The sequence below is a fragment of the Cydia splendana genome, chromosome 13 (genome assembly GCF_910591565.1).
Source record: "Cydia splendana chromosome 13, ilCydSple1.2, whole genome shotgun sequence".
In the NCBI taxonomy this organism is placed as follows: Eukaryota; Metazoa; Arthropoda; class Insecta; order Lepidoptera; family Tortricidae; genus Cydia; species Cydia splendana.
The window spans coordinates 17,329,386-17,352,711 of record NC_085972.1 but is presented as its reverse complement, the minus strand read 5'-3'; the positions used below and the strand labels follow the sequence as shown (position 1 = coordinate 17,352,711).

The 23,326-nt window shown below is 37.5% G+C and overlaps 1 protein-coding gene across 1 annotated transcript in view; it reads left to right on the top strand.

The window, feature by feature from the left end:
• The window catches only part of LOC134796517 (calmodulin-like), a 99,958-nt gene extending 76,737 nt beyond the window's left edge, over positions 1-23,221 (top strand). Inside the window, exons 3-6 of the mRNA XM_063768704.1 lie at positions 7,023-7,107; positions 8,944-9,107; positions 19,122-19,155; positions 22,767-23,221. Of these exons, the coding sequence (XP_063624774.1) occupies positions 7,023-7,107; positions 8,944-9,107; positions 19,122-19,155; positions 22,767-23,221 (738 nt within the window). The remainder of the gene's footprint in view (positions 1-7,022; positions 7,108-8,943; positions 9,108-19,121; positions 19,156-22,766) is intronic.
• The last annotated feature ends 105 nt before the right edge of the window (positions 23,222-23,326 follow it).

Here is a 23,326-nt window from a genome sequence, read left to right as displayed (position 1 = left end):
ATTTGTCAAAGATTTCAAACTATCACTGTTAATTAATTCTAAATTGAAGCTAAAATGTAAAGTACCTACGCCTCCAACTTCGTGGAGTTGCCACGACTGATTTTCATAGCGACGCCGCACTTCAGTTTCGGGTGTTATTCAAATGACCAAACACAAGCGAGACGAACCCTTAGCCAAACTAGGGAACGTAGCCAAGGAGATTATAGCAATAATCAAAAAATAAATAATTTGTACCTGGAATTAAGGCGTGACCTTGGTCTCTTAAGACAACTTCACACAAAAACATAAAGGGCTGACACTGAGGGCCTACCGCCAACCACGTTCGACGTGTTGTCTCCCTGTTACACTTACGTACGAATTTACAAGTGCAACAGAGAGGCGGTAGGCCCACTGATCTCGGGGCTTAATAAACCAAGTCTTTAGATTAGATTTAATCTTAAACAGCGAAAAGCAATTGATATCCATTTTGTATTCCGACGAGCTAATAATACTTACGAGTACAAGGGAACTTTGCAAGGTTCATTGACATGATCCTTGACCTTATTACCAAGCAGAAGACGTTTTTCAGATAATATATAATATAACGGATCGCAGTGCTCACGAAATACCATAGATGGTGCAGGCCGGGGTGCAGACAGACCGAGAACGAGATGGCGGGACGACTTGTACACATTCTACCTACCTGATTTAGTCGGAGAATACACACAACAGGGTCGAGTGGGGGAAACGAGGGGAGGCGATTGCCCAGCAGTGGGACTGTGGGACACTAAAATAGGCCAATAAAAAAACGTATATCAAGTTTACGTTTTTCTGGCTATCCTTAAAACCAAATTCGCTCGTGTTCGTACAACCAATAGGAATTACACAGTGTGCTTCTGACAGTTTGACACATGGCGAACTTTGCGTAACTTGTTTTGAGCTCATTGCTCAAATTTTGTTTGGCGAAAGATTGAGAACCTTTGCCGGATTGTATAACTTTTCGGTATAATAAGGCTGTTTGTAAGTTAAAGTAAACAATTGATATTGTGTATGTTGTTAACCTATACTTACAAGATTAATATGTAAAGTATTAGATTTTAGATTAGTTAATTCAGTGAAATTTATATTGACTGTATTTTATTTTATTCTGTTTTTTCATCCGGTCAGTACATACCTATTAACTAGCAGCACATGGCTATATGTAATCAGTCATATAAAACCTATTTGATGGCCTCCTAGCCTAGTCGCTAGTGACACTAGTAACCCTGCATACAAATCAGGAGGTCGGGTTCGAATCCTGGTAAGGGCATAAAATAAATAATTTTCTACTTAACTGACTTACTTAACATTTATTTTACAACTAACCATAATCATGGTCTATTAGATAAAACTGTTCCCTAATTATAATTGCTATAATTTTCTAACTGATATTACAGTAGGTAGGTAGCTACACTAAACATTAAATTACCTCATTACAAAGTCACAGCGCGATTTTCCGCGAGCGTACATTATAGTTAGTTTCCAGGTATCATTCTAATCCTTCAACTATCACAAGCGAGTCAAGGATTTAAGACGACCAGTAAAATAACGCTCTAAGTTCTACAACATTTACTATGAAACTCGGGATCAAATAACGCTGGCTCTTCTGAGTTCTCGACTCGCACGTGGTCGTGCGACGAATGCGAATAACCCAGGAGGCTACAACTCTACAACCACTATATCCCGTTTAAAAATAAAACAGCATCAAATTTTATGAAAAATTGTACAAATTTGAACTTTGAGACGTAGCGTTATAGTTGAATGTTGAGTGAAACGCTGTAGTACTTAGGGTCTTTAGTTCTTTAATATGCGAATCTGTTACAGTGCCGTTCAAATTAAGAACGTTTTGTTTTTAAAATTGGAAATGTTTACGGCGGCCGGTTGTAAGGCGTTTATTTGAAGTGGTCTGTAGGCATGCGGAGTCTTTTCATAGTGCTTTTTGAAGTTTTACAACGCTGTTATAGCAGTTTTTATGACAATACGTAGTCCAATATCACGAAATGATATTTAGTTTTAATGTGAATCATTGTTAACATTTTGAAACGTATTTTTTATTACTAGTTTGTAAGAAAAGAAAATTTAATAAGTATTGATAAAGAGTTAAGGTTTTTGGTGTGCTCGACCTACATAGTTTTGTCGTATTTCTTGTAAATACCTTTATTTAAAAGAAAACAGAAGATTGACGTTTCGGAAAGGCCTGAAAAATATCAAATCATGCACTTTAATGTCATGATAACAATCGAGGCTTTGTTCAAATATTTGTGAACAGTAGTAGTAGCTGCTCCGATATAACTGATGGCCTCTCTACTGATACCTTTTGTCAAAAAATACGGACTTTACTTCTTCGAGATTTAATATAATTCAAGTAAATGGGAAGAGAACATAATTACTACTGTAACTATCATTAGTTTAATGGCGACATTATTACCAGTTGCCATTTCGTTCCAGTAAAGGATTAAAATGCGAGCGAACTAAAAAAATCTCTCGTATTACTATTGCTCTGTAAGTTCGGGCGATTTGAGATCCAGAGTGGACCAGCGTAACATGAACTCCAGATCCTTAACAAATGTGAGATCGGAAATCGAGTTATACTGGATAAGCTTTAGAGGGGCTACACGGATGTGTTTGGGAATATTGAGCTCGTTACGTCGGGCGGGCTACTGCATTTTTCATCATTTTATAGTCGCAGTGAACTATCAGTATAAAAATCAGTTTGCTAATTTAAATAACTGAAGTGAAAAAAAAATATTCGTAAGTACTTATCTGTCAAAATAAATTGATAAGTAGGTAACTCAAGTTGTGATTTTTATGCTTCAAATGGGCATTATAACATAAGTATAAAAAGGCAGAAACACAACTTCAAACAAAATGTCTACAAATTTGCACGATTCTAACTTGATAGCTTTCGTTGGAAATCAGGGTCATCAAGGAAAAAAAAACATATTGTTAGATACATTGTGATTTTAACCAACATCATACTCTTAATAACAATATTGTTGATTTATACGACAACATAAATAATTACTAACGACCACGCTTTAAAAAAACCTACTGAAAAGTTCTGTGCACTGTGCTATAATGGCGAGCAAAGACTGAAATGTATAAAAGTGATTTCTTTTGACGAATGATGCAATTTTATACTTGCCGGTTCCTGATGGCTCCAATTAGGTTCCCCGAAAACTTTTGGAATACTCTTTTTGAATTTTATCTTTAAAATAAGGTTTTTCACTTTAATGGTGAATATTTGAATGAGCAATTTAAATTTTGTGATGTTATTGGAATAGGATAGGTTTCGTTTTATAAGTATGAAATCGTTTATATTGCGAAATGTATGAAAAATTGGAGGGTACTTTTATATGTATTATGTAGGTAGATGCTAATTATGAATTTAGAAACATGAAAATGATTTTCTTACCATCAAGAACCGTGTACAAGTTGTACATAATACTGCTGAAAAACGTCGAAGTCACTCTATCAGTTTCGAGTATTTGTTTAAATTTAATTATTCAAACTTTATTGCACTATATAAAATTGTACAATGTAAATGGCAGACTTTAATGCCTTAAAGCATTACATGTTTCGTATCCTTACAACAGGCAAACATGTCAAAGTTAACAAATGTTCTTAACGATGACAGTAAACTTAAAAGGAATGCTAATTTAGTACACACATTATTTTATTTAAATCTGACGGGTAAATTTTATATGCATATTCTAGAATTATCTTCCAAAATAAATTTAATTTTCGTCGCTATATGATGTTATATATAGTTATATAGTTATACGTCGATATATACTTTAGTTTTGTTGAAAACTTAATTAATATGAATATTATATCCAGATTCTTTGAAAGACTCAGGCCAAAGAATGCGTAACCAACTTTGAACATTCTCTCAACTAATACCATAGTTTTACCCATAATCCAGAACATTTCAGAACTACCTACGTGAGAGGAGAATGTTAAAGTATTTGACATTAATAATCTCGACAATCATCTACAGAGGAATGTAATGAAGGAAATTAAGGTTTTTAGGAGACTTTTCCTTCATCTGCGTGGACAAAGTCGCAGGCAGATTTTGTATTTAAGAGCCCATCAACGTGCACACTAGAGCCACTGCTAAATAATCGTGATTATTTAAATTTAACGAAATATTTTAAAAAACGGGGGCCGCTACGTACTGTATCGTATTTAAGCTTGTATTTTGTGTATGTATTTAAGTACCTTTTTAACACATCAGACTAGTTTTTATGTTGCTGGATTCGTCCATCTATGAACTCAAAAACAAAAACGGCCGTTTTAACTTTGGACGCATGGATTGACGAATCCAGCAACATAAAAACTAGTTTGATGTATTCAAAAGGTACTTAAAAACAAAATACAGTACGTAGCGGCCCCCTTTTTTAAATATCTTTCGTTGAATTTAAATAATCACGGTTATTTAGCAGTGGCGCTAGTGTGCACGTTGATGGGCTCTTAATAAAAATATGTCAACTACCATTGACGTTTAAAATCTCAGGACTGGCCTTACGGGCAATAAGAATGGGGCCAGTACAGCCACAGTATAATAAAGAGTACTAACGTACAGTATGGACACTCCCTGCCTCCCGTTGAAAGTGCCGCCCACCCGCTCTCGGTTACCTCTCAGTTACCGGCTGGCAAGGACGCGACGACGCGGTGCGCAGAGCGGAGGCCACGTAAAATATTAAACTAATTTACAAATATTTTTGCAATGGGCGTGTGTTGTGCTGTGTACGGTTGTTTAAGCTCTATAAACGACAAAACTAAAAGAAAGTTCTACAGATTCCCATTGGATGAATCAAGGCAAGTACATGAGCGTTTTCCAAAAAAAGTGTACATTTCATTCATGTCTTCAAAATATTGACTTCTTGGGCTCATTTTACTCAGAATCATTTGTACATTCACGCGTCATACATAAAAAATGTGTTCAAAGATTTCCTTTCCAGATCGTCACATTCTTGTATGATTTTTTTTTATTTGTATGAAAGTGACGCACTGGAAAAAAAAATTTTCATACAGAATTTTGGGACACATTTTTTCATGTATGAGGCGTGAATGTACAAATGATTCTGAGTAAAATGAGCCCAAGAAGTCAATATTTTGAAGACATGAATGAAATGTACACTTTTTTTGGAAAACGCTCACATACCCAGTTATTTTTAAAGTGTTTTATGTTTTAGTAGAATACCAACTTACAATAGGTAGGTACTTATGTTTAGTATTTCTTTTACCCTATCTATTTTAGACCTAAACCTATCAGATCACACTGAAAACATTACAATATCTATATGAACAAAAAATCATGTTTTCAACTTACGTAATATTTTGGTGGCCTGAATTTCCTTACAAAAATTTTGTTACTTCGTTTATACTGATTCAATATAGGAAACTATTGTATAAATCGAGCTTAGATACCCACCTTACAACATAATAAGATTCTTATTTCTTCCTAATTCGCGCAATGAGTTTTGAGTCATTGAGGTCATCGAACTTGACAACAAAATGGCGGGAACCCTAGCCCGTCTTATCTCACTCACACAAGCATGGTACGCGTTCACCCACACGAGCTTAGACTGTGTGCGTAGGAACGCGTTTGTTTCATACATTTGACCGCCAGTGTCCGGGGTGTGGTACAGCGGTGTGACACCGCTACAACGCCAATGAGTTCGCATCACGCACGCGATTGTTTGACGAGTTCGCATCACGCGCGCGATTGGTCGCAACTAGCTGCGTTAGGCTGCGCGATTGGCTCGAATTGGTGGGTCACACCGCTGAACTAGTACCATTTTTAGTGCCCGTAAAGCCAGTCCATAGATATATTATAATACTTCAATGTCAACTACCCTATTCTACGTGGACAAAGTCGCATACAATAGTTTTCGTATTTAAATTTAGCTAAACTAGTCAGTTCAGCACGCGATCAAGTTCGATTCATCCGCCACATCCGCCAGCTGCGCCATCTTGCCTTACAATGTCGCCTGCAATTTCCTGGACCAGCCGCCTTGACGTATACAATTCATTCCGTTCGGTTTAATGTAGGAACCAGTATAAGTGGACTCGCTGTCTAAACTTACACTTACAATGTTATCGAGTTACTTTGGTACGAAATTTTGAACAGTGACCCATTTTTACTGGTTCATATGGGAACCCGTTTTGTCAGCGTCAGCGCGTAATCAATAAGATGATGTATATGCGCCTTCCTAAGGCCACCACGAATCTGGTAAGCTTCGCTGTCTCAGTTGTGTAACAGAATCTGACACCAGTCTGATCGCTGTTAACACCAGTTTAGAAAGCTCACAAGTTCGAGTCTTGCCGGAAGTGGCGAATTTTTCAATTTTGCCTCTAATTAAAATTTATAGTATCGCTAGAAGTCGTATCTGCTTGATTTAAATTAGCTTAAGGTTCTTGTAACTCGGGTTACCACGGGTTCAAATTACATAGGTTGAGTCGAGACACTCGCTTGGGCCGCCAATACGAATACATCGTATTGGGTGCAGCAAACATCTGTACACATGTGACTTCGACATCGTATTGGTTTAGATAAGCTCGTATTTCGCTATATACCGCACACAGCGATGTACCAGGGTAAATCGTTATGGTTATATATTCATTTATAGTCTGTATCTTTAGGTATTTAAATAAAAGTAAACAAAATCTACCCTCAAATGGCTCCTTAAGCCAGTTGAGAGTAGATAAAAACATTGCATGATCAAATAATGTAGGTTAAAGTCAGGTCGTTCAGTGACAGATCCAGGCGGTTTTGGATTTGGTTGGTTAACCAATAAATGTTATAACGACCCGAAAATATACAAATTATTTGTTTACTTTTATTTAAATACCTAAAAAGAGATACAGACACGATGTCGCTTTCTCTTTATATTGACATACTTAGTTATCATTAGTACTTAACAATGCCCCCTCACTCCCCCTCCACCTTTTCAAATTTTAAGCCAGCGATGTAATTGACGTGTTGTTTTTGTTTGCAGGCGCGGAATAAACCCGCAGACGGCAGTGGGCACGTCAACCAGAAGAACGCGGGGGGCCAGAAAGCGACGCCAACGAGTCAAAAAGGTAATTTTCCAAGTCCCCGGTTGACGCCGTACGCTGCGTGCAGTGTATCATTTCATATAACTACTTTAGGAAGAACGTGATTCTGCACACACCGCATTAATTCAACTGGTAACAAAGACTTTTAACATGAGACTTTTAAGATGAAACGTACAGTGGCGTTTAAAAGTGCATGGATAGATGTCGACCGTAATGCCTTAATATTACGGTTGAAACATCTCCATGCACTTTGGACGCCAGTGTACATTTTGATAGGTATCTAAACGGAGTTCGTTAGTACCATCGTCCACACTGTTAACTGTACATCGGTGGACCTTATGCCTTTAGTAATAAGGTCCACAGATGTACAGTTAGGAGTGTTGCTGCTTGTACTTGTTTGTAGTGTAAAGGGATATGGCCTATTAGCAGGGAAGCCTGTGGAATCCAGATCCAGAGGCCGTGAGTTCATGTCTCACCCAAGACAGTAATTTTTCCACTTTTAAATTTATTCTAAGCTTAGTAGCATCCTTAGCAGACGTTTCTGCTTGTTAAAAATTAAAGCCTGTGGAAGACATTCAAACATGCATAGATTATCTTCTGTATATTCTTTTCATAAACTTCAGCTAAATTACATTGATAATGTCAATAGTCCAGAAGATGTAAACTAGTAAAACTCTACGTTTTAAAGTTTTCCCACGTTAGATTTATATGACACACTTTGTAACGCCGGCTGGTAACGACAGGAATGAGCAAAGCGACGCCATTTACAAACGTTCAGAAAACTATATTTACGTAACTCGTTTCTTTCTGATCGAATACTCCTCCATTTTCTTGAAGACGGTACTTGGACTGATTTGAAAACATATATTGGTATATGAAGGGGTTATTCTTAGACCAAGATAAGCCTGCAAAGATAATGCACACGCAATGCAAGTGTTATTTTAAACGTGAAACTGAATGCTATCACTCCAAAAACTAAAAATTGAAAATTTCAATTAAAAATAAACACCGACTTCAAAGAGGAAAATATAAAAAGGTTTTATCATATCATATGTAATAATCGGTGTATGTGGAATGTGGACAGATACAATCTAGTCCATAATTTCCGCTAGCTGCAGATATTTTCAATTGCACTCTTGTGTAAAGTGCCGTAAATCATTCACCGGTCAAAAATTTTATGCATATACTCGTACCTACATTATCCAATTTTTACAAGCTTTTATTTTTTTCAAGATTTTATTTAACTTGTATGTATGTAGGTATGTAACTATGTTCGTACGGGTCAAACCTTGCAATTAAATTTGACCCACTTCCCGGTTTCCGATGAAGATGAAAATTTGCATGCATATGTAAGTCGGGTGACAATGCAATATGATGGTACAAACGAGCTGATCTGATGATGGAGACAGGAGTTGCCCATAGGTGCTCTGTGATAAATCAACGCAACCTGTGTTTGGGGTTTTTAGAATAGTCTCGATGAGTATTAGTTGCCTATGTAAAGAAAAGTACAGACAGCGATAGAAGCTTGTACCAAAAATTAAATTTTGCCAAAAACTTATTAACCTTTCCACTTTCATATTTAATTACACAAACGGGTCTACCGCGATATAATTTCATTGTTTTTACCTTTAATTCCGACGTTTCAGCTGAGTTGCACCAGCTGTGGTCACGGAAAGACAAGAAAGATGATGATGACAAAGAAAGATGAGTCTTTCCGTGACCACAGCTGGTGCAACTCAGCTGAAACGTCGGAATTAAAGGTAAAAACAATGAAATTATATCGCGCTAGACCCGTTTGTGTAATTAAATATGTGTACAAAACGCGAGAGTTTAAAGTGTTATACTTTCCACTTTCGTCAGGTGGTCCAAAAACCCCCGTAAAACCGTCAGCGCAGAAGGGAGCAGCGAAGACCGCGCCACCGAAGCAAGCCGCGGCCGCCGCCGCCGCCGTCAAAACTCCTCAGGGGAAGAAGAAGAAGGGACACAAGCACCAGCAGTACGAGCTCATTGTTACTATTAATCTGGTAAGTTCATACGTTTTAAAAGCATTACGTTAGTAGGGTCAAGGCGGAAACAGTGGCCTAGCTCGAACAGTGGCGTAGTCGGCCAAATATCTCCTCTCTCGTGTTGAAATTAGGTTAAGCGAGCCACTGTGCCCGGCCTTTTTCTACCAAGCCACTGTTCCCACCTTGACCCTACTGTAAATTCAAAATGTGTACCTATGGGAGTCACCCTTCGCGCTTACATTGTTTAAATTTGCCACCTTTTTATACTGACCAAGTTGACTTGCCACACTATAGGATAAATGTCTAGTGCTCTACTTGCTAATGCCCAATAGATGACAGCCAGCTGTCATGTCTATCGACAATGACTTAAATTTAAAGATGATATATACTGGGACAGTGACGAGCACTCGAACATCTACCTTCATCGTCATCTTCCTTGTGTTTTCCATGATTTTTGGCACTCGTCATGGGAGCCTGGGGTCCGCTTGGCAACTAATCCCAAGAATTGGCGTAGGCACCAATTATTACGAAAGCGACTGCCATCTGACCTACCAACCCAGAGGGGAAACTAGGCCTTATTGGGATTAGTCCGCGGTATCCTCACGATGGTTTGCTTCACCAAATGCGACACCGAGGAGTTCCGTAAACTCAACCGAACCCGCAGCCTCTGGATTAGGTACCGCTAGGCTACCAGTGCTCATTTCGGACTTTTACGCCGTATGCTCTAAATTTTGATCACAAGATAAAATGGCCCAATTGGCCCTTTTTCCTTCAATTACGACCCTCCTTCCAACATGCAATCGCCCATTAAAGTTAAGGAAACCGCCAAATCGATTTTTAACGACTGCAACAACTGTAATGGTGCCGCTAATGCTTTAGAAACTTTGAATATTTCAACTTGTATGTTATTGTGACCCGTTTGGATAAAGCATTTTAAGATTCCTTTTAGAAAAATCAGGATTTAAAAAAATCCCTAGTGTAATCGATAAAAAAGCGAACATTTAGTGAGGTTGACGTAATAAAACCGGGCAAGTGCGAGTCGGACTCGCGCATGAAGGGTTCCGTACCATAATGCAAAAAAAAAAACGAAAAAAAAAGCAAAAAAAAAAACGGTCACCCATCCAAGTACTGACCACTCCCGACGTTGCTTAACTTTGGTCAAAAATCACGTTTGTTGTATGGGAGCCCCATTTAAATCTTTATTTTATTCTGTTTTTAGTATTTGTTGTCATAGCGGCAACAGAAATACATCATCTGTGAAAATTTCAACTGTCTAGCTATCACGGTTCGTGAGATACAGCCTGGTGACAGACGGACGGACGGACGGACGGACAGCGAAGTCTTAGTAATAGGGTCCCGTTTTACCCTTTGGGTACGGAACCCTAAAAATTATGTCTTTTTGCACAGAGGATGGTGTGGTACATAATATAAGTTTTATGAAACTAGATACTGTAACGTACGATTATGTAATAAATTAGTGTTTTAGTTTATAGGTAGGTATAGGTATGGGCACTAGATTTGAAGTCACGCACACAACAACAAAATCATGTAATGACTGAGAGATTTTGAAATTAGCATTCTTTTTAGGGTTCCGTACCCAAAGGGTAAAACGGGACCCTATTACTAAGACTCCGCTGTCCGTCCGTCCGTCCGTCTGTCCGTCCGTCCGTCTGTCACCAGGCTGTATCTCACGAACCGTGATAGCTAGACAGTTGAAATTTTCACAGGTGATGTATTTCTGTTGCCGCTATAACAACAAATACTAAAAACAGAATAAAATAAAGATTTAAGTGGGGCTCCCATACAACAAACGTGATTTTTGACCGAGGTTAAGCAACGTCGGGCGGGGTCAGTACTTGGATGGGTGACCGTTTTTTTATTGCCGTTTTTTGCATTATGGTACGGAACCCTACGTGCGCGAGTCCGACTCGCACTTGCCCGGTTTTTTCGTACCGATAGCAAGTTTAACCGCCATCTGCAAGTGCGCTGAAGTCACATTCACTCATTCATTCATTCAATACTGCTTTTGCGATTAGTACTCTGTGTATTAGCCGTGTGTGTAATCATTCATTTTTTCACTTCATTCATCAATCGTTTTTATTAGTCGGGGTTCGACCCACGAACCTCGGTTTGAAAGCCACACTCATAACCAAAGCTTCTAAATTATTTAATGCAATAAAAAATCCTCTGTCATCGTCAACATAAAGATTTTAACTAGATATTCGTTTATATCGTTAGTTTTTGTTAGAATTGAGTAATGTTTGTTATTTCATTGCGGCTATGAAATTGAAATAGTTTTATGACAATGACGAAATGATGGAATAAAACATCTTTAGATGTTTTAATTTGCGGACGTGCCTCGGCCACGAAAAATACGCTCCGAGTGAACTAGAAATGTTGGCAGCTTAAAACGTAAAAAACAAATAACCCACCAATGAAACTGCGATGCATATTGTAGCAAAATTCGTTATCACTGCACCTTATAAAACAAAGTCCTCCGCCGCGTCTGTCTGTTTGTGTGTATGTTCGCGACAAACTTAAAAACTACTGAACGGATTTTCATGCGGTTTTCACTTATTAATAGAGTGATTCTTGAGGAAGGTTTAAGTGTATAATTTGTTTAGGTTTTGTGTACCTAACCCGTGCGAAGCCGGGGCGGGTCGCTAGTGAAAGATATAGCCCAAACCCGAGCAGCCCGAGCGTTTGTCACGGACGGTGCGGCGAAAACCGCTAAGTATTATCAATATTCGTAATGTGACGTTCTCAAGCAAAAGGTAACAAACACATTGTTGCTTACCATAAGTACGAAATTTGGTTGTATCTTTATACGAATAACCTGTTAGAGCGACCTTTTGGCAAGCGAGAATATAGTACCTTTTGCTTGAGAACGACACGTATACCTATGCCAGTTCTAACGTATTTGTCTACGTGCCCTAAAGTCATAATAAATAATATTTCATTTCATTTCAAAAAGACCCTCTTGTATTATGACGGCCTCCTAGCCTAGTCAGTGTAGTGACCCTGCCTACGAAGCAGGAAGTCCCGGGTTCGAATCCTGGTAAGGGCATTTATTTGTGTGTTTATCACAAATATTTGTTCCAGAGTTATGGATGTTTTCTATGTATATAAGTATTTATAATTATATATATCGTCGTCTAGTACCCACAACACAAGCCTTATTGAGCTTACCGTGAGACTAGATTGATCTGTGTAAAATTGTCCTATAATATTTATTTATTATTTATTTATTTATATTCCTATTCATTCATTAATGCGTACAAGTCATTTGTGCTGCCCCTTTCAGTAGTCTCCATATTGTCTAGCCCTCGTGCTTAATCAGAAACCCCCACAATAGGATATACAGTACCAACACGATACAGTAGCAAGTATATCTAGGTATACTTGTTAGCTTTCTATCCTCTGTGTGGTCAGGGGTAAGGTTTTAATCAGGATGCTGCAGTGATTACTGAGATCACTAATCTATTGAGAGTTGATAGAATCTACGAGTAGAATGTCCCTACCCCCTAGAGCTATGAGTGGAAGTGTTAGGCTAAATACTGGGCTGCTGGATAAAATATTTATAAATAGGTATTTTAAAAACTGCACCATGATTCACATCTATTTTATACCTTCATCTACATGTAATGTTTAGCGTGGTATGAAGTGGTACAACGGCCTGAGTTCCTAACTAAATGGATAAATTGTAACACTCCATGAATTGCTAAGTCTAGGAATATGTGTTGTGACATTCTTTGCCAGTTTGGTGGTCGCCAGCAGCGCTATCCAGATTTTATAATTGGCTAAAAATAGATATTGTCATGATACGATATTGAAACGATTCACAGTGCAACACTATAAAAGATTTTATACCTGACACAAAATTCTGTTCGTTGTCTTATTCCTGACCACTCTGCCACGCTTGTATTTATGTCTTCTATCAAATAAATAAAATATTAGAGTGCTATTGCTTGTCTTTTTAGATTATATTTGACATGAGAAAAATTTTAAACTAAATTTCATCTCATACGCTTGACTCCGTCACATTTTCCAGGGACAAAAAACGAGACAACGAAAATAATTTTGACCCACCTACCGCTCCAGGTATATTTTAAGGATGACTCACGTTAGTTAGACCGGGCCGTGCCCGGGCCGGGGCATCCGGGGCATCGTTTGTATTATAAGCATCACGTGATCGCCTGTCATATCATAGAAAAGTAAGCGTCGGAAGCTCCGGCCCGGACACAGCCCGGTCTAACGTTAGTCATCCGTTACGCTTAGGGTTTGCACGACGGATCCGAAATGTATGGGAATATCCGCGGATCCGGATAATTTCATACATTTCGGATCCGGATTGCAAACCCTAGTTACGCTGCCTGAAAATCTGTCAAAGATGATCCTATTTTTATGGAATCTAGCAAAGCGCCAACTACAGTAAACTGCCAAGTGCCAACTAGCCCTCATTGTCAGTTTCAGCCCTCATTATTCATAAAACAATCCTGAATGACTCCCACTCAATCAGTATAAAACCCGTGTAATATTTTAACGAACAGGGCGAGGCCATTTTAACGGCCGCCATGAACGGTCCGTCGCTTTTCTTTAATCACTCACTTTTACGGTTTACGCCTTCGCTGCGTTCGGTAAGCCGGCTTTCACACCTTTTAATGTGATTATAAAGTAATTACAAAATAAAATATATAATATAGTTATTATGAAATATTTTAGAGAATTAAAATAATTATGCTACGCAAATGTAATTATGGTTATGGAATAATATTTTAGAGCGTTGAGACTTGCTTTTTGTTCGCAAGTAGAAAAACTTGTAAGCATTTATACCTAATCGTGTGATCAAACATTTAAACTTGTACCTACCTACTCGTAAAGTACCTAATAAACTTTTATACTTATAGGTTATTTAGAAATTATAGATATTAAGGTCAAGCTCGTCCCCGTTATTATTTCCTACCATCAGGTAGAGTTTAAGCAATAGTTATTTGTTTCACAAGGAGGTAAAGTTGTTGTTTAACCATTCATGATAATATTGATAAGTGCCCAAGCAAGCAAAAGATTCCAAATAAAACCACAAGCATAGCGAGTGTCAAAACCAATTCAAAACCGTAAGAAGATCTTAAATCTGAATGGGGTTTCCGTAATAAATTGTCCCGGCAATAATTGTGGTACATATTTAATTATTTCATTGTTTTCACCTTAAACTAATATAAACGAATTAAACTAAACTAATAAACTAATTTCGGGTAGTTTAGTGGTATTTTATTTATATTATCTCCGTTGACATTTGCTGGGACGTCAGTCTTTCCGTGACCACAGCTGGTGCAACTCAGCTGAAACGTCGGAATTTAAGGTAAAAACAATGAAATTATATCGCGGTAGACCGTCGCGGTTTGTGTAATTTAATATGTGTACAAAACCCGAGAGTTTAAAGTGTTATAATAATTGTGATGTAATCACATTAAATGTATATCATTCTCTTAAATCAAAAACCACATGTAATAGTAGTGTCATATTCACCACAAACAAATAGCAAACTTGAAATGATTTAGCGCTGATTTCGCTAGTTCTGTCCACAAACCAAACGCGTGATGGAGAGGCAATATATCAAATTTATGGCATCCGCTCTGTGGCTACATATTACATCTGAAGCTGCTTTCCTAATAAATTAGGAACAGTGATGGACGCAACTGTTTAGGGGGTTTTCTAACGATAAATAATTACCTAAAGAGCGAAGAGAAAAAATGATGACTGAAATTGCGTTAATCGGTACGAAACGATAAGAAATTATCCATGAAAACGCTATGTGACTCAAAACAACATGCAAAGATTCTGATAAAAAAAACATATTACAAAAAATATAAATGTTCATAAGAAGTGAACTTTTTTTATTGTTCATGAGTGTATTAGCTTCACTAGATCTGATTAAGACTTCGTATACCAAACTATAATCGCATACTTTTCACTATGGGCTCCCGAATCAACTATAATGACTTCATTATTAAACGCTCTAATGAATGAATTTGACCAATCACGTGACGCCGAGTTCAAGAAGACAAAACCAAACGATAGAACAGCTCAGCAAGCTTCGTAGCCTAAACACGGTACTCGACTAAAAAGTCCTCCATTATATTACGATTGTATAATACTATAAGTAAGAGCTGATTTCGCTAGTTCTGTCCACAAACCGAATGGCGTGTGATGGAGAGGCAATATATAAAATGTATCGCATCTGCTCCATGGTCATATAACATCGCTATTACAATAAATTAAGAACAGTGAGAGACCGCAACAGTTTAGGGATTTTATGTAACGGTAAATAAATAAGTGAATACTCACAAAAAAACAATGTAAAAGTACCTACATTTTTATGGCCTATACGTCTACCATCAGTTTTGACATTGACATATACTCTCACGTCTACGTAACTTACTTTCTATGCATCTCGCTCGTACTCGCATATGCGAGCAATAGTGCAAGCGATATGTACAGAAAGTAAATTACGTAGACGTGAGCGTTATGTCAATGTTAAAACTGATGGTAGAGGCTCTAGTCACCGAAGGCACACAGCATTTTTTGAAGTAAAAACTTCTTTAGCGGCGCTGTGCACTTTTTGTGATGGGGAAAAAATGTTTAAGCTCGCGACAGGTCACGTGACCGACAGATTCGTAAGACGTAAGACGGACACGTGACCTGATCGAGAAACTGTTACAATGTCATTGAGTTTTCACTCCTGCCGGCACTCCCGGAGTGCAACCCGTTGTTTTTTTATTTTGAGAGGGCTAAACGCGAAATTGTATTTCAAACAAAGGCAAAGGCAAGCCATGAAAATTTTCACACAGAAACTAGATATTTGTTAGGCAGACTCTAACTAAAACCTTAAAATAGAACAAACATGAAAAAAAAACCAAAACCATGTCTAATTTTAATTTATTTTCAGTTGTATGCCGTAGCAGTTTATAGGTACTGCTATTTAGTATAAAATATAGCTGACATAGCCGAGGGGTCTAAATGGCAAAATTTTCTTTTCACCTCAGCAGCTCGAACAAGGGTACTTTGCTTCTTAAAAACAGTGAGCAAAATGCGATTTTGCTCACTGAGTCATTTTGTCTCACTCAGTGAGCAAAATCGCATTATGCTCACTGAGTGTGTCTCACTCGATGCGATTTTGCTCACTGAGTGAGACAAAATTACATTCAAGTGACCTTTATAGTCAAATGTCATTTCAACATGCGGGGTCTAATACAAGTTCGATATACTTGGGTTCTATTATCTCTGTCCCTCTAGGTATGTTCTCACTGCTTAGGGTGAAACATTTTGTGTACTACACGAGATCAAAGTTATTTACATCTCGTGCGCTTTTGAATCCCTTACTACGCTCAAGATTCTAAATTAGATTCTCTCTATTCTCTCTATAGATCTATTATAGAATCTTTCGCTTGCACGGGACTCAAAATAAGCACTCGAAGAAATATCAAACTTTGATCTCTTGTTGTACAAATAACTATTTCTCTCGTTCACGATTTTCCTTCACCGAATAGCTAGTGGTAAATATCAAATGATATACCGTACAGTATAAGTTCCGCAAAACTCGTTAATACGGGCTAGGGTTTGAACCCGCGACCTCCGGATTTGAAGTCAGACGTCGGATCCACTCGGCCATAACCGCTTCATTTGTTTATTTTTTTCGATAAATCATAATCGATAGATTTAACATGGCGATTACTACTCCATCTATTGACTTGGTTGCTAAAGATTATAGTTCACCAGCTTAGCGCTAGATGGCGTTACAAGTACCATTTGATGATTGATGAAAATAATGAATTGCTTATTTTTGTTTACTAGATATTCTGTTTTAGTATTGGAAAAAATGTATTCGTGTTACCTAATTGTTCTCATTGTATCAGCTCTTCTATTAGCTAAGGTAAGCAAACGCCTACTAAAATTTTAATATGATTACGTTTTAGTTAAACATGAATGTATACAATATGTTTTGTATATTAAAGGAAAGGGTGACATGACATGTGTTCTTTTATTACGAAAAAAAAAAAAAAACAATTTTAAATACGTAAATAGTAAAGTTACGGGTTCTGGTAGGGTCAAAACCTTTCGACACGCAAAAGTACCTAGAGTCGGACGAAGCTAACTCTGTATGTAATGGTATTAGCGATGACAAAGTGTGGCAATGTCATCATTAATGTCAAATTTCTATGAATCAATTAATAATGACACTCCCTCCCTTCGACCTATCCAAATCGATGCAAAGTTAGCTTAGACGGACTCTAACTACTTAAGGGGCCCACTGATTAACAGTCCGCCGGACGGTATCGGCCTGTCAGTTGTTCGGAACTGTCAAAATTTTGTTCTAACTGACAGGCCGATACTGTCCGGCGGACTGTTAATCAGTGGGCCCCTTTAAACCGTGATTTTTAAATCTGTGACAGTATCGGCTAGCGTTTAATCATTTTTATACACGATGTGAAATTATTTACTGTCTACGACTGTCAGTCACTCAGTCTACATATCAAAATAATTTTTTTTACAAAATAGTTCGCATCTATAGTTCGGTTTTGTAGCATAAAAAAAAAATACTAGAGTCTGACCAAAAAAAGTCTGCAGCGGATTTGATAGCCCACGCAGTGCAAGCAATAATTTCAAAGAAGTTTGACGTTTAAAATAACACTTGCACTGCGTGGGCTATCAAATCCGCTGCAGACTATTCTTGGTTTGCCTCTACGCGATATTGACGTGTCTTTTAATTGAATAACGCTTTTAAAAATCAGAAACTAATCGTATATGATTCATTTCATAATTGTTACATATATTTGCCGTGACTTATTTTTCAAAAGTGATAAAAGACACGTCAAGATTGTTTACCTTTTTTCTAATGCTAAAAAAAACGTACTATAGCCAAAATGAAATGTGATATAATTAAAATGTCAAATAACGTCACTGTTGATGTTTGATGAGTCAATAATATTCCCGCCAAAATTTGCTGCAGCATTGCCAACATTGAGGGAATAACTGGGACGGTGCATCTATATTGACCGCACTTTTATGATATAGTAAGCGGATTTTCGTGAATCCATTAGCCAGATTCTGAACAGAACTATTTAATATAGTCTTCATATTATTTTGATACGCAAATAACCTTAACCATGAGCAAATGCTTGATGCTGACGAAATTAAATCAGGAGTGGTCTCACCATCTACCAGAATACATAATAGCCTGTCCGATTTCAAAGATCAAGTTCGCCGTAGATTTACTATGGCGTACTTGATCTTAGAAAAGCGGGCAGACCTAATAGTACAGAATTTTCACTAAGACACCATGAATCATGCTGGCCCTCTCTAGCACATGATATGTTCTCTTTCTCACTTACACATATGCTCGGACCAGTCGAGAACCGATTGAAAAACTTATACCATTACTAGTTTACATTACTTGCTATAAACACAACAATCAAAATTGCATTAAAGACAGTCCATTAATTACAAAATATTAAACAGGTCACGTTTACACATTGCATTAAATAAATAATGAACAATCTATAAACACATTAGAGACCGCCCATCTCTCGTCGGATGATTACAGCGCGCAAAAGTCTGTTTTAAATATAGAATACGCTTTATAATCACACTGACAATGTGTCGCGCGTGTCAACCGGCCAGTTCGATAGTCGCCGAATTGTTTGTTAGAAAAAAAAGTTCAAAAGGGATTGAAATGTGAAAGTTTTTTCTTCGATATTGGCAAAAGTTTACCCGATAAAAGTTTGGAGCGGGTAAAAAATTGTTCGCGTGTGAAAATATATCTGTTCTGTTTACGTGTTTGTGAAACAATTGTGAAATAAGTGGAAATGGCTAAGACTGTAGCGACAGACGATGTTTATAATAAAGAATATAGGAGATTGCGACGTTTGACTACTGATCTAGCTTCGAGACAATTTTCTGTGGGTGTTTTAATGCCATTATTTTTTTATTTTCCTGTATGATGTTGAAATTTATTGATTTTTTTGTTTCATGCAGTCCGAGTATGGCCTTACGGAGGAGCAAGTGGCAGGTATGGTTATATTTAATTAGGTATTTACTTATAGTTCGTTTTTTTAGCATTAGAAAAAATCTACGCGATCTTGACGTGTCTTTTAATTGAAAAACGCTTTTTAAAAATCAGTAACTATTACTTATGAAAGCAAAAGAATGTTAATAATCGTATATGATTCATAATTGTTACATATTTGCCGTGACTTATTTTTAAAAAGTGTTTTTCTTTAAAAAGACACGTCAAGATTGTTTACCTTTTTTCTAATGCTAAAAAAAACGAACTACTTATAGTGTTACCACATCCCAATATTTCTAGAACATAATAAGAATGCGTTCAATAATTGAAATAAATATAACGATTACTGAATATTAAGTACAGTCACCTGCAATAATATTTTACACAACGAAGGCAGCAAAAATATCTGACACGTTTTTATTTGTAGAGCCATAAGAGCGTGTCACATATTTTTGCGGCCTCCGACCTTCGACCGATCTAGTAGGTGCAGTCAGCATCATTAGTATCGGATCAAACGCCCCAAAAGTATCTGCCACCTTGGAATATTTTTCAAATCGAGATATCTCTACCTACAGTTCGAGTTCAAAGGTATCTTTCATAGTTTAATAATAATTGTTCTACTGGCAACACAGCAATCATAGAGATACAGTATGGCGATCACGAATGTCAACGATTCTACAGATACAAGCCCACAGAAGCTGAGGATCTGCCGGGCTAGCCAAGGTTACAATCGCTATCGCTTCGACAACGAAAAGCATTATGTCTCTCTATCACTCTTCCATATTAGTGCGACAGTGACAATTGCGTTTCGATCGCTACGGAGCGTAAGCGATTGGCATGTTGGCTACGCGGCCAGGCCAAAGCGATAAGCGTCTAAGCGATAGCGATTGTAACCTTGGCTAGGCCGGCTGGATGCCCTGACACCCGACGTAGTTGCCTGGCTTAACAACCTCAAAGCTGTACTCTGATTGCCTAATCATGCATGACATACGATTAAATAAATAAATTGTTCTACACATATGATTTAGATTTAGATTTAGATATTTATTCTCATAATATTAAATTACATTATAAATTATGCTAGACTAATCTACACGAATTTATATTATGATCGTCATTCATATTTACATAATATTATTTAATACATACAAATTAAAAAATGTCTTGCAATAATTAATCTTATGTCAACAATTTATCCATTCATGTCAAAACAAAATACGGTAATAACTTAGTACGAGTATCTCTTAATGATCGTCATGTTCTAAATAAAATACTAGGTACATATTACAATATACATAAATCAATAACTGAGAACATGTCAAATTTATACGATTCAATTTTCAATTTAAAATGTCAGGGTCATATACTCATTTACAGAATAAAGTGGATTATGTAGGTAGAGGTATGTCTTTCTTTGTTAAGTTATTAGGGATGGCAAATACTTTTGACGCGTATAGTCTGATCCTCTCCTTTTCATGCTGACTGTACCTACATGTAATATTATTTTTCAATATTCAGCAATATTCGGTGTTCATATTTGATTTGCTTTGTGTAATGACCTAACTGCATCAGCGTTTTAGCTCTCGCTACTGCATTTTGCATACATATTCGTTCTAGATTGGAACCTCGATAACACGAATCCCTGGGGAATGCCAAAAAGCTCACGTTAAAGAGTTTTTGCCTTTTAAAGAGTTTTTATTAGTCAGGTAGAAATTTTAAGCTAAACAGTTAGCTTAAATATAGTTCGTAAGAGGTTCATGTAAATGAATTTGTAAACGCTAATGGCAACAGAGATAACAACAAACCAATAATGAGAGGTAACAACGATCCAATATAATTATTATCTTCGAAATCAGAAGGTTTTTTTTTTAATATCAATGACTGAGTGATAAATACAAAATTAATACTTCGGGCAATGTATACTAGTTTTCCGTGAACGGAATCCAAGGAATCGAAGGAAGGACCTCTAAAGCATCATTTTATTTCTGGTTAAGATTCTTAACATTATTGAAGTAGGCCTAGGCCACAGTCAAACACTATACTCGTATCGTCAGTTATAAGGAAATTGTTGATAAGTATCGTATTGTCGAGGTTTCACTCGCTCGATGTTTTCATTCCACCGGTCCCAACGATAGTTTGTCAAAGCTAATGAATTGTGTGCATTGTTCTCTGCTCGTGCTAATTATCTAATGAACATTTACAGATATATTATGTTTTAGCACGTGCATTAGAGTCACACACTTAGCCATACAATCGATATTACGCTCTCATTTCAAAACGACATTCTGAAATAACATGAAATATCACATGAACATTCAAGTAACATATATCTATGTCTTATACTTGCTTATACTAAGGGCCAGTTGTACCAACCACATTTGACAGACTGATCAACGTCAGCCGGCGCGCACCGGCGCTTTACTATGAAACTTTCCATACATAAAAATTTAGCGAAATCTTTAACGATACGAACAGTTTGGTGCAGCCAACCCTAAGTTTCGTTGCTAAAAAATAGTTATAATTTATAATCATACATCGGATTCTAGGGGGCAAATTGTATGACGGATAGGGATCCCGTCATACAATTTGCCCCCTAGAATCCGATGTATGTTTATAATACAAGATTTCATCGTAACGTCAGATTGGTGGGTGGGTCTTTTTTCTTAAATTAGCTTGTTTTAGGGTGAGGTACACAAATTTTATTAAAGGTACACTGAGGTACTTCTGAGTACTTATAAATATATTGTACCTTCTGAGGTACAATATATTTATAAGTATTGCGTTACAATTCACTGACCCCCACCCGCCATCCTGACGCTTACGGTACCTACATATTGTATTGGGTTCACAACACACACAAACGGCATTTGCGCTAAACCCATAGGTAATATATACCGTCTTTGTTACGTACGTCAGGGGTAAAATATGCCCGTCATAAAAAAAATTAGATGTAGCATTTGGGAACCAAATGGTACATTTTAATGTCCTTTAGGTGCCCGTCTTTCACATGCAAACATGTTTTTTTTTCATAACGAAATCTAATGGTAATGGTCGTATTTATCATAGTTTATGCCAGTTAATGTCTTATAGCTTCGTAATATGCAATATTTACAAGCAAGTACTTAACAGTTGTTTAGAACATAGACATCAATCCAAACGTACATTTTGATTTTTAAATGATGTCATTTTGTAATCAACGCGTGTGTCTCGCTCGCACCAACGCATACATGTACGAACACGAACGAGCAAAATGCACGCGCAATAATAACGAGTTGACATCATTTTTCACATCAAAATGTAAACTCGGATTGGTTTCATTGTGACATAGACGCCGGCTGAAAAGGGAGTGCCATGGGCTTGCCACTACCTTGCTTTAACGATTACTAGCGCTTTCTCATAAATAACTAATCATGGCAAAACTATTCAGTGTAGGAGTTCCTTTATTACCAATGCTTCTACGTAAATAGCTAAGAACACTTGACAAACGAAATATGATGAATTTCTCGCTTAAACATATTGACAACGGGATACCTGTACGAAATTTTCAATTACTCTTGTATGAAATCGGAACTACGTAGCTTAGGAACTAAATAGTTTCTTCTGTCAATTTTCAGAGTTCAAAGAAGCCTTCATGTTGTTCGACAAGGACGAAGACGGCACGATCACCATGGCGGAGCTGGGGGTTGTCATGCGCTCGCTGGGACAGAGACCTTCAGGTACGTTTGTATTCGTATTTTACAAAGAAGCCTTCATGTTGTTCGACAAGGACGAAGACGGCACGATCACCATGGCGGAGCTGGGGGTTGTCATGCGCTCGCTGGGACAGAGACCTTCAGGTACGTTTGTATTCGTATTTTACAAAGAAGCCTTCATGTTGTTCGACAAGGACGAAGACGGTACGATCACCATGGCGGAGCTAGGAGCATGCGCTCGTTGGGACAGAGACCTTCAAGTCAGTTCTGTTGTATTCGTATTTTACAAAGAAGCCTTCATGTTGTTCGACAAGGACGAAGACGGCACGATCACCATGACGGAGCTGGGGGTTGTCATGCGCTCGCTGAGGCAGTGACCTTCAGGTTAGTTCTGTTGTGTTGGTATTTTACAAAGAAGCCTTCATGTTGTTCGACAAGGACGAAGACGGCACGATCACCATGGCGGAGCTGGTGGTTGTCAT